Source organism: Musa acuminata, chromosome BXJ3-9 (genome assembly GCF_036884655.1).
Source record: "Musa acuminata AAA Group cultivar baxijiao chromosome BXJ3-9, Cavendish_Baxijiao_AAA, whole genome shotgun sequence".
In the NCBI taxonomy this organism is placed as follows: domain Eukaryota; kingdom Viridiplantae; phylum Streptophyta; class Magnoliopsida; order Zingiberales; family Musaceae; genus Musa; species Musa acuminata.
Window position 1 is genome coordinate 11,384,651 of NC_088357.1, and position 14,480 is coordinate 11,399,130.

General features: G+C 41.6%; 3 protein-coding genes and 1 pseudogene across 4 annotated transcripts; 3 read left to right on the forward strand and 1 right to left on the reverse strand.

Annotated features, from left to right (window-relative positions):
• Nucleotides 1-937: 937 nt before the first annotated feature.
• Nucleotides 938-4,512, forward strand: LOC103998100 (two-pore potassium channel 5). Its single transcript, XM_009419494.3, has 2 exons — nucleotides 938-2,056; nucleotides 4,076-4,512. Exons 1-2 carry the CDS (start codon nucleotides 1,089-1,091, stop codon nucleotides 4,221-4,223), a joined length of 1,116 nt encoding a protein of 371 aa, XP_009417769.2. The 5' UTR covers nucleotides 938-1,088; the 3' UTR covers nucleotides 4,224-4,512.
• A 148-nt stretch (nucleotides 4,513-4,660) lies between these two features.
• On the reverse strand, nucleotides 4,661-6,638 carry LOC103998177 (pentatricopeptide repeat-containing protein At4g18840-like; annotated as a pseudogene).
• Nucleotides 6,639-6,814: 176 nt separating this feature from the next.
• Nucleotides 6,815-8,597, forward strand: LOC103998101 (uncharacterized). 2 transcript variants are annotated; one of them, XM_065169313.1, is made up of 2 exons: nucleotides 6,815-7,916; nucleotides 8,116-8,217. In XM_065169313.1, exon 1 carries the CDS (start codon nucleotides 6,935-6,937, stop codon nucleotides 7,859-7,861), a length of 927 nt encoding a protein of 308 aa, XP_065025385.1. In that variant the 5' UTR covers nucleotides 6,815-6,934; the 3' UTR covers nucleotides 7,862-7,916; nucleotides 8,116-8,217. The 2 variants fall into 2 exon arrangements, with proteins under 2 accessions (XP_065025385.1, XP_009417772.2); XM_009419497.3 differs by lacking the exon at nucleotides 8,116-8,217 and adding an exon at nucleotides 8,282-8,597 and having other exon boundaries at nucleotides 6,816-7,916.
• A 3,191-nt stretch (nucleotides 8,598-11,788) lies between these two features.
• LOC135648881 (pentatricopeptide repeat-containing protein At5g66520-like) lies at nucleotides 11,789-13,979 on the forward strand. Its single transcript, XM_065166882.1, has one exon. It carries the CDS (start codon nucleotides 11,822-11,824, stop codon nucleotides 13,697-13,699), a length of 1,878 nt encoding a protein of 625 aa, XP_065022954.1. The 5' UTR covers nucleotides 11,789-11,821; the 3' UTR covers nucleotides 13,700-13,979.
• The last annotated feature ends 501 nt before the right edge of the window (nucleotides 13,980-14,480 follow it).

Below are 14,480 nucleotides of genomic sequence, written 5' to 3' on the forward strand. Positions count from 1 at the left end.
AGTGCAAGATCGGCTTGCAGCAGCTCCACATGACTTCCCTTGCAAGCTCATCGGTGCCTTGCTAAAATGGCGAGGCCATCTCGAGGTAGCAGCAGCAGAAGAGTATTGCAAGACGACATTAAACTAATAGAACCGAGTCCCGTTCTCGTTCCGTTGCTTTGTGCGATCATTGATTTTGTCTTGCATGCATTCTTCTTCTGATCCCGAATGGGGGATGAATCGGATGCCTTTGTCCTGTGTGCCTTCAGCTACTGTGGTACTGGGCCGTATGTTCGAAGTCCGAAACTCCTTTTCACATCAAAAAAAACTTGTGATTTTTCTATTAGACAATCATTTTGTCAGCACTTCAATTAAAGATCTCTGCAACTTCAAAAAAAAAAAAAAAAAAAAAGAACATTCTTCTAAAGAATTACTTTAGTTTTGGATATCCTTTATTTGATTATGGGATGGATTCAAATACAAAAAAAGAATAGGATGCCTGCAGCCGTCTTTTCTATGTGCCACTTTGGTCAAGCACTAGCCTGATATTAAATGTGAGGCTTCCATTTCTCTTAATTGTTTTTTGGTTTGTTGGTGCGGTACATGACACAATGTCTCTCTCTCTATATCATCAGCCTTCTCCAATACGTGCTCTACTATTCTTTTCTTTTACTTGAGGACAACAGACCTTATGTTCAACGCATTATAGCTAACATACATACACAAATCCAGACATACATCCATCATTGCTTTATTCCAAATCTCAATTAATGCAAAAAAAATCATCCCCCCACATTATTAAGTTTACTTTACCTTTAATGCGTGTGGCCCACCGTCCCGGTGAGAGCAGGTGTGATGGGTGCGTACGCTAGGCAAGTTCCTTGGAGTTTTAGAAATCGCCGACCAATCCTTTTCATTGCATGCGGTCTCTTTCTACACGCAAACCAATGTCAATAATAATAACAGGAAAAATCCCCCCTTTTTCTTCGATCCCCGCTCACCTATTCTTCTTCTTCTTCGATCGTCGCCGAAAGAGTAACAATTCGATCTATCGATTGTGGCGACTAATTGGAGGGGAAAGGTTCAAGATTTGTTTGTTGGGAGTTTAGATGGAGCAAGAGAAGCGGCCATTACTGTTCACCTCCGTCTCCGCCCCCCTTCCGGGCTCCGAGATCGAAGACCCATTCACCACGACCTCCGTCTCGTCCTCTTCTTCTAGTTCTACTTATGATGCCGTCGATCTAGCCTCGTTTCCGCGCCGGAAGTCTGGACTCCTCCGCACGCGCACTGCACCGGCCATGTCCGTCATTCGCGGCGAGCTCCCGCTTGGCCGTGGCGGCGGCGCGGGGGATGCTGAGCAGCCCGGCGTCAGCTCCTCCGGCTCGATTCTCAAGCAGGCCGCCGCGTTGTTGCTGCTCTACCTCTCCCTCGGCGTACTCGTATACTCCACCAACCCCCAGGGTTTCTCCGGCGTCGAGACCCACGCCGCCGTCGACGCGCTCTACTTCTGTATCGTCACCCTCTGCACCATCGGCTACGGCGACATCGCGCCGCTCACCCCCGCCACTAAGGCCTTCGCCTGCGTCTTCGTCCTCGTCGGCTTCGGTCTCATCGACGTCCTCCTCTCCGGCGCCGTCAACTACGTGCTCGATGTGCAGGAGAGCGCCATCCTCGCCGGCGCCCGGGGCGCCAGCTACATCATCGACGCGGAGAAGGGGCGGATGCGGATCCGGATGAAGGTGGGACTCGCCGTGGGGGTCGTCCTGCTCTGCATCGGGGCAGGCGCGCTGGCGCTCTACCTACTGGAGGAGCTGGACTGGATGGACGCCGTCTACCTGTCGGTGATGTCGGTAACGACAGTCGGGTACGGCGACCGGGCCTTCAAGACGTTGCCTGGTCGCGTTTTCGCCTCCTTGTGGCTGCTGGTGTCGACGCTGGCGGTGGCACGGGCGTTCCTCTACTTGGCGGAGGCCAGGATCGATAAGAGGCACCGGAGGATCGTGAAGTGGATCTTGCAGCGGGACTTGACCGTGGAAGACCTGCTCGCTGCCGATCTCAATCACAATGGATTCATCAGGTTAGCACATTTGATAGCCTCAACTCCAAAGCAGGTCACACTTAGCATTGCTTGCTCTGTTACAGAATGAATAATCCTCATTATGGTCAACATGAAATCTTCCCCTAAACTGCACAATATCTTTAACTGATCCAATAGCCTTGATCTGAACTCGAAAGCAGTTCACACTTGCCAATAAATTCGGCGTTTATAGACGTGCATAGGTTGCTCTGTTGTAGCATGAGATTCATTGATGGGTGTATCAAACAAATGGTTTTGGACAGGATTTTTGGGGGTTATATAGTCGAGAAAATACACCGACGAGAAGAAAGAAAGAAAGAAAGAAAGAAAGGGCAGAAAATTTGAGTGTAAAACATAAAACATATTACTGATAACATTTTCTAGGGTCATACATAAGCAAAAGAAATTAATTGTTTGAATTGTGTTGCTCCAATATAACTTACAATAATTTAAATAGATATCTACTTCATAACACGAAATGAATTCTCTGAACTGGGATGCTTCCAGATCAGTTAGATCCAACTAAAAGAAGACAAAGAAAAACACTATTGCATCAAGATAGCTAGCCTTTGTATAGGCTTCAAAGAGTTTGCCAATGAAACTTTCTGGAAGTAGTAAAATACCGAAAGCCAACTTATATATGGGGAACCATAATTCATCCCAATGATTATCTTAAACCAGAAGAGTCCGGGACAGAAACATTTTCCTATCAGCAGCTCCCAAAAATGCTTTGCCCATGCGAAATGTTGCCCTCTATGTTTGTATCAAGTGGCCACATTGACATGGAATAAGACCTTATGCAATTTTGCTTCCTATGTGGCGATGACAGCCGCGTAGCCTTCGTGTCGGGGTAACATGCATAAGTAAACCAGCATTATATCTAATGATGTAATATTGGAAATTCCCAAAATATTACCTTGTAGCTCCATTTTTTCATTAATAGCACTTTAAAATGTCGAATCAACAGACCAAAAATCAAATAGAGAAGGCTGAATCAACCTGATCATTTTGTTCTCGTAGTGTCAATTTTCACTATTCTGGGGAAGAACTTTCACTACTTGCCTTTGCATTAAAGTAAGAAGCTAGTCTGAATGATTGGCTTTTTCGAGGATGTACATAATAAGTTATATAGAATATACATCCATTTGTTGCTACAATTTTTTATTTTCCTCTAAAATCTGTCAGTAACTGGACGAACAACACAATGATGATAGTAAAACAAAGAAATTGATGAAAGTTTCTTGTAGCAATGTGTTGTCATGTTTCAACTCTTAAATACAATAAGAACACAAATAACTTGTTCAAACATAGCTGGAGCAAGGGTTGTGGGCTAAAAGATCTTGGTGCGGTTAAGGACAGTGGCAAAATTTTTGCACTTGTTACCTGTGCCAAAATCATTATAGTGCTGCCTTATTTGTTATTGTACAATGTTTTTGTTCTATGCCAGAACCTTTGTATTGCATAACTAGGCATCAATTTGGCCAGGGTCTGATGAATGCTGTATGCCAGTATCGTTATGCAGACTTTGTACTTTGTAATAGGCTAATAGAGTTGATTCAGCTTGAATTTGTTGACATCGTGTGATCATAAACCAAACAAAATAGAAAGAGGAATAATTGGGCTATTTTTCCTGCTTGTTACTGAACTGTCATTTTGGTGATTTCCGTAACAATTTTAGTTATCAAGCGGATTGGTAATGCTAATGATAAAGGGTTGAAATTCTTTCATGCTTACCATGCCTGATTCCAAGTTAATAAGAGTTTTCAGGGCTCATGGTGAAAAATCATCAAATATATTGATGTTCCCTTGTTGCAAACATATTCAAGTAACCAAATTGCATCAGAGCATATGAAGTATGCAGAATTGCTTAGTAATGTGTTTCTTGTTCTTGTTCCCTGAGTTGTTTAAAGAAACTAACTCCTGTTAACATTAAGATAGTTTCAGATAGATCGATACTAAAGAGAAAGCAAGAGTTATCTTTTGATACATGGGCTTATGTTCAATTTTTCGGTATTGCAGCAAATCGGAATTTGTGATATACAAGCTGAAGGAGATGGGAAAAATCACAGAGACAGATATACTTTTGATTTGCAATCAGTTCAACAAGCTAGACCCCAACAACACCGGGAAAATTACGCTCCCTGACCTACTGAGTGCCCCAAGATGACGACACTGAAGGAGCTATTAACAAGGCATCATTTGTTGTTGTACATTGAAGCGACGATTATCTAATACATGATTTTTTGGGATCATAGCAATGTAAACAGTCAACTTTTTTTACTTTCTCCCCTTTTTACTTCAAAAAGGAAAAAAGGAAAGAATTTACAGGGGTATAATCTTATAGGCAGACTTAGTTTTAGCTGTGTCAATATATTGAACCGCTGGAATGTTTAAGAGCAAGAGCTAAATTATGGTTGACTGCACACCGAGCTCTTACGGTGGGCAGCTTTTATTCACTAATTAGGGTGCATACATAAGTTTTGTGATCAGAAACAATGATGGGACCTTAAGACTCTTTAGCTACATTGACTTTTTCTGAAGGTGATTGACTTATGACAGTGGAAAAAAGAGTACAAGCAAGACATGTTTGTCATTAGCGTTCAATGACGTGGAACTTAAATGAGAAGGATAAACCTGCTTGATGTCATTTATATGGTTTATATGGTTTATATGGTTTTGAGAAGACAGGTTGATGACTAGAATTTTTCCAACAGAAGCCAGTCATGTAGCAGACAGATACCCTGTCACAATGAAGATCAAATATAAGATCCAACAGATGGCAAATCACTGTTCTAGATTGACACCAGGGTCAAAGCTGCAGGTCATGCCACTTAGTTGCTGGAAACAACTTTTTTTTTTTTCTCTCTGTAAAGTTTGGATAGAATCTATAGGTTAATCTCATTGTTTTCTAGCTTGAAGATAATTCAGGATGGAGAAATGACTGATTCTAGCAAAAAGAAGTGCAGGAGCAATTCCAGCAACCCTTTTCCTTCGCCTGGGTTTGCTTTTTTGTTGTTGTTACAAATAGACCACATATATATGAAGTGAGACATCAACATAAATGAAGTTTACAACTAGCATACAATTTCTCATCCTCCGTACACCGTCCCACATCTTTGCCTGTGCATATATGTTTGATAGCAGCACGTAGTGCCCATCCACATAGGGCTCCAAAAGAACAAGATTTTCCACAGCTTCTTTGGCCATGCATTGAGAATTGCCCTCCAGACGAAAGCATCTGGTTTGATCGGCATGCATTTTATAAGTCCTCTTGCCTCCTCAACATGTCCTGCTCTTCCCAGTAGGTCGACCATGCATCCATAGTGGTCAATCTTAGGCAAAACACCATACACATCTTCCATAGAGTTGAAATGAGTCTGACCTTCACTCACAAGACCAGCATGACCACATGCACTTAGAACCCACCCAAACAAAGGAGATCTCGTTTGGTTGAATTCCTTCTGCTATCATCTCTGCAAACAGATCAAGGGCAACCTTTCCAAACCCGCAAGCCCTATAATCATTGCACTCCAAGTAAGAGCATCCCTCTCATTCAGTGCCCTGAAGACCTTCAACGAGTTCTCAATATCACCACACTTGGCATACATGTCAACCAGAGCAGATCCACCTTAATTCTTTTCCTATCAATAGGCTTGTGCATTGCCTTGCCCATACCCAACGCCCCAATGTCACTGCAAGCAGAAAGGACGCTCACCATGGTCACCTCATCTGGAACCACATTGGCCACCTGCATCTCATGAAATAACCACATTGGATCGCCTGCTTTGTGCATATGCCAGTATCATGCAGGCGGCCCTATCAAAGATCTCTCGTGCTGCTCCAAGGCTGCCGATCTTAGCATAGCCATAAATCATGGTATTCCAAGAGACCAAGTCTCTGGTAGGAATCTCATCGAATAACTGACGACTTGCAACATACTCCGCTAGCATGACATTATAAGAAACTAAATCTCGTTCCGGCATTTCGTCGAAGATCTTTCTCGCAAGATAGATAGCACCGGCTTTCCCATACATCTTGACGAGAGCGGTCTGCAAGAACACATTCACCACGAAGCCTAGTTTGAACACGAGAGAGTGCAACATCTCGCCGAGTGCCGTTTCGCCCAGTCTCCCACACGATTGAAGAGCTAAGAAGAGGCTAAAGGTATCGAGAGCCACGCCTTCGCACGGCCTCATTCTGAGGAGAAGGCGGAGGGACTCGGCCGGGTTCCGGCACTGCAAGTGGGCGCGGAGCAGCGTATTCCAGAGGAAAGAGTCGGGGATCCGGTCGAAGAGGGAGCGACCAAGCAGCAAGGATTAAGGTGAGGAGTGCGAGAAGCATCTGCGGAGGAATTTGGCGATCACGAAGCGGTCAAGGTCGAGAGAGGTTTTGGAGAGCAGGGCGAGGATCTAGAGGAGGTAGGGGAGGGTGGTGGAGTGCCGGATCAAAGACATGGCCTTGTGCGCCAGAGGTCGAACATGGAGTGGAGTAGTGTGTGATGCCATGGCGGCCATGGGACGACGCTTGAAAGAGCAGCAACATTCCTATCAAGTGGCGGTCTAAGCCAACGGGAATTGCAACAACTTTCGCGCGCTGGCTTCATTTCCTTTATATATACATATATATGTATATATATAAATATGTATGTATATATACACATATATATACATATATGTATATACATATACATACATACATACATATATATATATATATATATATATATATATATATATATATCGTTTTGTCTTCTAGCTGCTTTTCCCGAATCCGAGACGGCGAACGCGAGCGAGCCAAAAGTCCACTCTACCCCTTCTCAATCCTCGGCTCTTTCTCCTCCAGACCAAACCCTAGCCCTGTAACGATGCCACCGCGGCCATGACGACCACGACGACATCAGCAGCGGCGAAGGGTTGCGGCGGTGACGGCTGCAATGCCCTCCACCCGTGGCCGCTCCACCACGTTCGCCACCGTGGTGGCATCCGTCGCCTCTGCACCTCCTGCGTCCTCAAGTGTCACAACGGCTCTTTCTGCTCCTCCTGCTTTTCCGTCCTCGACGCTGGCCCGTCCCGTCCTACGCCCACGCCGCGGCCTGCCGTCGTCCGCTGCTCCAAGTGCCCATCGGTCTGCCACCTTACCTGCCTCCAGAACCCCAACCTCGCCTCCCAATACCTCTGCCCTTGCTGCAGCAACCCAGATGGCTTCTCCTATTTCCTCGTCTCCACCTCGGCCGACGCCGGAGGGGTCCCGATGGAGGGTTCGGTGGCGCCATGCGAGGAAAAGAGAAAGACGATCGATCTCAACTCGGCAAAAGTGCTGTTTGCCGCCGCACGGCTTGCGGTCGCTTCAATGAGCAGGGCGGCAGCTGCCGCCAGGGTTGAAGCCGAGAGGAAGGTGAAGGAGGCCATGGTGGCGAGAAAGAGGGCGAGGGAGATGCTCGAGAGGGCCCTCTTGATCTCCAAGAAGGAGAGGGAGAGAATCAAGGAATTGATTGGATCCGGGGATAAGGCTATGGTTGCCTCATTGGAAGTCATTAACCCGAAGAAGAAGAAAAAGAAGGCACCAAAGCCAGAAGGTCCTTCGGTGATGTCCATAACAGCAGCGCATAAGAGAGTGCAGGCTGATGGCGTTGCAGAAAATAGAAAGTCGAAGAGCACTTGTGTTTCTAGTGTGCAAGGCAGTGTTGCAGTGGACATGAAGAATTCAGCAGTAAGAACTGTACGTAACCAATCAAATTATGTGGAACAAGAGGAGAATAAGGCACTTCGTTTTGGCTCTAAGAGTGGCAGTGTTAAGGAAGATTAGTGAGCTACAGCGTTAGATGCAAATAAAGATTTAACAATAACGTAGTCAACTTAAGGTAATGATACAACTTTTTTTCCTCCTTGAATGCTACCTTTTGCTACCGGGTGTTGCTAGGTTGACCCAAATTGATCTTGCCAGTTCACTCACATTTCCTTCTATGTTATATATGCTTCTGTTAGGTGGAATTTGCTCTTCTTAAATTGGACTTTCTTAGATATGTTTTTTTAATATTTATTTGTTGAAATATTTTGCAGATGAATCAACATCTAGGATTGATCTTGCCATTTCACTCTACGATATATATATATATATATATATATATATATATATATATATATATGCTTCTTTTAGGTGTTGCTCTCCTTAAATTGGACTTTCCTAGATATGTTTTTAATTTTTATATGTTGAAATATTTTGCAGATGAATCAACATCTTGGACTGATCTTGTGACTAGTTTGCTGAACAGAGCCACTCTCTGCATATATGACTTGGCTACGACTTAATGTGCCACTTTGTTATTGTCATTTCTTTGATGAATTTGAAATGTTATGCAGATTATTGAGAGCATTGTAGTGTTTTGCCTGATCATTATAGTGTCGTTGTACATCATATCTGGGTTCTACTGCACCTTCAGATGAGTGAGAAGTGTCATTTTCTGCTTTCTGTTGACCTGTTCTTGTCACTTGCAAGTAATTGTTTCCTTTTATGATTAGGATTCCTGCTTTTTGTTCTCTAACATACGACTTGGATTTGGTTCCATTGACCAGGTACTGAGACAAATTTAGGTTTGACAGGTTTTCAGTTGAATTAACTTCACTGGCATTCTGTTTTGTTCCTCTTGTCACATTTTGTCTTCTGGAATAGTATTTTAATGCCTTCTTGTGAGGCGTAAGCATTTAATAATGTGTAAACTGAGGTATAGTTTAATATGTTTTATGTTATGTTCTGCCAATACGTAGTTATTTTGTCTGGGGATGAACATTGTTTCGATGCTCTAATGGTTTATCTTATCGATCTATGCCGATGTACTGACTAGCTATCGGTATGATACGTACCGAGTCATACTGATTATACTGACACATGATACGATGGGACATACTATTATATTATCCATCTTGATCTATTGTCGAATCACTACGTATCACCTGCACCGAGTGATATGCACGAGCCTTGCTACTATCAACTTTTACTATTTATTTTTCTCGTGTTAGAACATTGAATAGACATGTTTTCGAATTATGGATTGTTGTAGACATATATGTATTACACATCATAATCAAAATCTTTGTACTGTAATGCGGGTACATATATCATAGTTCAAGAATTTTTTTAGAAAAAAAGATATATAGTTGACTTTTTTTCATTATGAAAGTGAACCTTCTGTCTCTTTTATTTGAGACTGTAAGGATGGCAACTTATCCATTCACCCATTTTGAAAGTGTGTTAGAAGATTAGGGAATACGCTATATCATTGTCATGCTTTTTTGCTTTAATATTTTTTAAAAATAATTTATAATATGAAAAAAAAAATCATAATTTTATTTTTAAATTTTTAAAAAATTTGATGTACATCCATAATGACTTAATGAATGTAAACGAGTAAAAAATTTGATATAAAATTAAATAAAATTATAAATACGAGAGTCTCTTTTGTTGATAGGTCAAAGGGGATGTCATTTTCTTCACGGATGTTCTTTTGTTTTCGTTTCATCGCCCTTCTACGATCGTTAAGACAAGCTTGGGCTGGTGATGCTCGATATGGTTTCATTTAGAATTCATTTTTTTTTTGTACTAAACGCTTGCTTGACAACAATGAGTCATTAGTATTTTACTTTGTCAAGATTGCAAATATTGTTGTGTATCACGCCTATCATTCTAGAATTTAGCTATCATCAAACTTAAAAGAAGTCATTAGATACATATGAAGCTCGGAGTTCGAGCTTAAGGATCCTTTGATTTTTTTTTATTTTTTTTGTAAGAATAATTTTTCTTTATGCATTATCAAACTTAAAAGAATAATGCTATACTTGTAGCTATCATAATTTTTCTTTATTTGTAACTATCATAATTCTATACTTGTAGCTATCATAACTTAAAAGAATAGGAAATTCTATACTTGTAGCTATCATCAAACTACATAAGAAGCTCGGAGTCAGAGCTTAAGGATCCTTTGATTTTTTTTTTTGTAAGAATAATTCATTATGCATTATTTCTAAAATCCTTCTATATACATTCTAATGTCACGGATATAAACAAATGCCGAACATTATTTACAGTAAAAGTGCATAATAAATTTTTACATTCAAAATATTCTTTAAGCAATTTATATGTAGAATTTGATCACATTGGAACATCTCTAGCAAATCTTTTGAGTTTTTTTGTCATTTAACTTACAAAATTTGTCCCACTCTTTTATTACTAGTGGATGACTTTAAATAGCTTGCTTAATAGGAAAAAGAAAGGTTTTAAGAGATCTAAGCCCATCTTGTACACATAAATTTAAAACATGACAAACGCATCTAACATGAAAAAAAAGACACTATAAAAAACAATTGACAAACTATTTAGAATTCCGAAATAGAAATAGTATTTGTCCATTCTTTATCAAAACCATAGAACAAAATTTAATTCTAAATAGTTTGAAAATCAATTACATAAATATTTTATTATTATTGAAAATCAATTAAGATTTATATTTATGAATTCTGCCCATATACAAAAACAATATATATATATATATATATATATATATATATATATATATATATATATATATGAGAAAATAAAATTATTAAAAACAATATTGACTTCAGTGAAGAATTGGGTGCTTTCATTTGCTCTTTGGCAAACTGTATCCAGAGACTATTATGTTATTACAACTAGATGGTTTCCATACATGCATAAATATAGAACAGATTGTCTGAAAGTTAATGTCATAGATATTAACTTTGTGAAGGCTGAGCATTGAAGAGAACAGTGTTGACTTGCTGAAATTATAATTTTTATTTGAGTGGTACAGAAGATTATTGTGAACTAGTTTAACCAATATACAAATTGCAACACTTGGTAATTTATATTTTTTATGTTCATGAGGTCCTCCTGTATGGGAATTCAGACTCAATAGGTTATTAGGCTCTTTAATTTAATGTTTGAAAACCTTGCATGGTGGAGCAGAACCGTAGGAATGGTGAGCAGACAACCTTGTGCTGCCGGCAGCAACTTCCGGCACAGTGGGCAGACCCTTTAATTCCTTTTTATTTCTATCCTTTCTTCCCTTTGAATTAAGGTTGATTGAAATGCTTCAGCAAAGAATTAAGAGGTAAGAAAGCAGAGGTATTTATTAACAAGCACCTAAAACTATAGACATACAAGTTGGATTCAATTGATTCTACATAGTCTCCTTTTTGATATATGCATATGTTTTTTTTGGGTTAGATTATATGATCTTATCTAATTATATAAAATATATTATAGATATAATTTAATTATAAAAAAAATTAATTATCATAAAATATCTTAAGACATAAATTTAATGAGAAAGACTCTTTTAATTAATTATCTTAGACTTTCTATTCTCGACCTCGAAGATTATATATATATATATATATATATATATATATATATCTTTTCTCAAGATAAAAAGAAAAAAAAAAAAAAAGAGTCTAATTTTTTTTACATATCAACATCATCTTACATTTCTTTCGTAGTCTAACGTTAAGGTCTACATCAGATGAATCATTTTGATAGTCTAATATTAAGGTAGAGAATGTGCTGTAAGATTGGTGGCGTATCAGATGACGTGTTTCATGCTCATTTTGATGTTTGCAGGGCTACCATTCATTCAGGTGGAGAATGTGCTGTAAGATTGGTGGTGTATCAGATGACACGTGGCGGAAGATGAAGCCACCACCTTGATAAGATCCCCTGTGAGGCGGGTTGAAACGAACTTTTGTCCTCCCAATGGCCGCCCCCGCCGTGGTGTTCGTGTCCCCGGCAACCGTGCCCAGACCTTCCACCACCGCTGAGCACCGGCGCGCCACCCTCCGGGGCCTCGACTCTTGTAGGTCCATGCCGGAGCTGCGGCAGTACCACTCCCAGCTCATCCGCCTCGGACTTTCCGAGGACAACGACGCCGTCGGACGCCTCATCAAGTTCCTCGCCCTCCACCCCTCCGGCGACCTCCCTTACGCGCTCCACCTTCTCGGCCTCCTCCCGCGCCCCGACCCCTTCGTCTTCAACACCCTACTCGGCGCCCTACCCTCCCCCGCAGAATCCCTCCTCCTCTACTCCGACATGCTCCTCCGCTACGTCGCCCCCAACAGCTTCACCTTCCCGTCCATCCTGAAGCCCATCTCTGCCGGCCGCGACATCGACGCCGGCCGCCAGGTCCACGCCCACGTTCTCAAGCTCGGCTTCCACCCCGACGTCTTCTCCCAGAACAACCTCATCCGCTTCTACCTCAGCTGCGGCCTCACCGTCGATGCTCGGCGTGTGTTCGACACCATGGCTCGCACGGATGTCGTCTCTTGGACGACGATGATCAGCGGACTATCCAAACTTGGCTCAGTCGATGAGGCACGCGAGCTGTTTGATCGAATGCCCGAGAGGAATTCTGTTTCGTGGAACGCGATGATTGCTGGGTATGTGCAGTGTGGGAGGTTCAAGAATGCGTTTGAGCTATTTTCTCGCATGCGGACAGAAGGAATCGAGCTCAATAAGTTTGTCGCGGCCAGCATGCTGGCTGCCTGCTCGGGAATGGGAGCATTGGAGCAGGGGGAGTGGATTCATGGGCACATTGAGAGGATGGGGATCGAGTTGGATCCTAAGCTTGGCACCACAATCATCGACATGTATTGCAAGTGCGGTTGCTTGGACAAGGCATTCAAGGTCTTTCGTGGATTGTCCTGCAGAGGGCTCTCATCTTGGAATTGCATGATTGGAGGGCTCGCAATGCATGGCCTTGGTAAGGAAGCTGTTAAACTGTTCGATGAAATGATGAAGGAAGAGGTGATACCCGACGACATCACCCTCTTGAATGTCCTCAGTGCTTGTGCGCATGCAGGATTGATCTCTGAGGGTCGACATTACTTCTACTACATGGTTCGTGAGTTTAGAATTGAGCCAAAGATGGAGCATTTCGGGTGCATGGTTGATTTGCTGGGAAGAGCAGGGCTATTGGATGAAGCAAAGCAGGTCATACAAGAGATGCCTATGGATGCCGATGCTGGTGTTCTGGGTGCTCTTCTTGGGGCGTGCAAGATTCATGGCAACGTCGATCTTGGTGAGCAAATTGGTCGAAGGGTTATCGAATTGGATCCTCTTAACAGTGGTCGATACGTATTGCTGGCTAACCTATTTGCTAGTGCGGGAAGGTGGGATGATGCAGCCGAAGTGAGGAGGTTGATGAATGACAGGGGGGTCAACAAGGAGCCGGGATGTTCGATGATTGAAATGGGTGGTGTGGTCAGTGAGTTCATTGCGGGCAGCAAGTCTCATCCCCAGGCCAGAGAAATATATGTCATGGTGGATGAGATGTTGGAGAGGATAAAGGCAGAGGGATATGCTCCAGACACTAGTGGAGTGCTGCATGATATCGATGAGGAGGAGAAAGAGAATCCTCTTTACTACCACAGCGAGAAGCTTGCCATAGCTTTCGGGCTACTGAACACTAGATCAGGTGACACGATACGCATCACAAAGAACTTGAGAGTTTGTAGGGATTGCCATGCAGCAAGTAAGCTCGTCTCCAAAGTTTTTGACAGGGAAATCATTGTGAGGGACCGGAACCGTTTCCACCATTTCATGGGAGGAGAGTGTTCTTGCAGAGACTATTGGTGAGATGGAGTTGCATGCTCTTCAGAGTGATTGCATTCATTTTGCTGTGGCAAAGATTCTAAAGATCAATAGCTTTTTTATGTGAAGGATAAAACGAATGAAGCTGCATTGTTGATGATCGAATGAGATTGAAGTGTATATAGATAAAGAAACTATTGTTTTGTGAATACAGCAGAAGGCCAAAGAGTTGTAACTTCCACAGAATGTTCAGAAACATGGTTGTAACATGTTTATGATCAAAATGTGAAGCAGCACCAGCTTATTGACTGAGATGGGAAACTCAGATTTCGTGTCAGTTGTCTCTGATCTTTTGGAATTTGGTTTGAGTCTTAGTTGAATTTGTTTTAGGAGGCTTAGGAATTGTAGTATGAATCCTATAAATCAGGAAATGTAATGCATTAAATATACAAGAAGAAAGGAGAGAGATAAGACAAATCCAGGAAAGACTGAAATAGGAAGAGATTTGGGGTTGAGAGAACGAGAGTATGTGAGTAGTTCATAAGTGGACAAAATCTAATATGAACCCAATGGTTGACATCTTATTATTATTATTCGCATTATTATTCGTAGGACATATCAAACATAGCAATCAGTTTTAACTCCACAGTCTCACACTGTCGCATGTTTAATATATGTCATCGAGAAAATAAATAATAAATATGATCTCATATCACTCATAATATTATTGATAATGATGTCTTACAATGTTCTAACTCCTTTTATAAGCTAAAGTATAATATTATATATATATATATATATATATATATATGATATATATATATAT

Coding starts and splice junctions, on each gene's coding strand:
- LOC103998100 (XM_009419494.3), top strand. CDS start 1,089: ATGGAGCAAGAGAAGCGGCCATTACTGTTCACCTCCGTCTCCGCCCCC. Junction 2,057..4,075: donor AATCACAATGGATTCATCAG/GTTAGCACATTT, acceptor TCGGTATTGCAG/CAAATCGGAATTTGTGATAT.
- LOC103998101 (XM_065169313.1), top strand. CDS start 6,935: ATGACGACCACGACGACATCAGCAGCGGCGAAGGGTTGCGGCGGTGAC.
- LOC135648881 (XM_065166882.1), top strand. CDS start 11,822: ATGGCCGCCCCCGCCGTGGTGTTCGTGTCCCCGGCAACCGTGCCCAGA.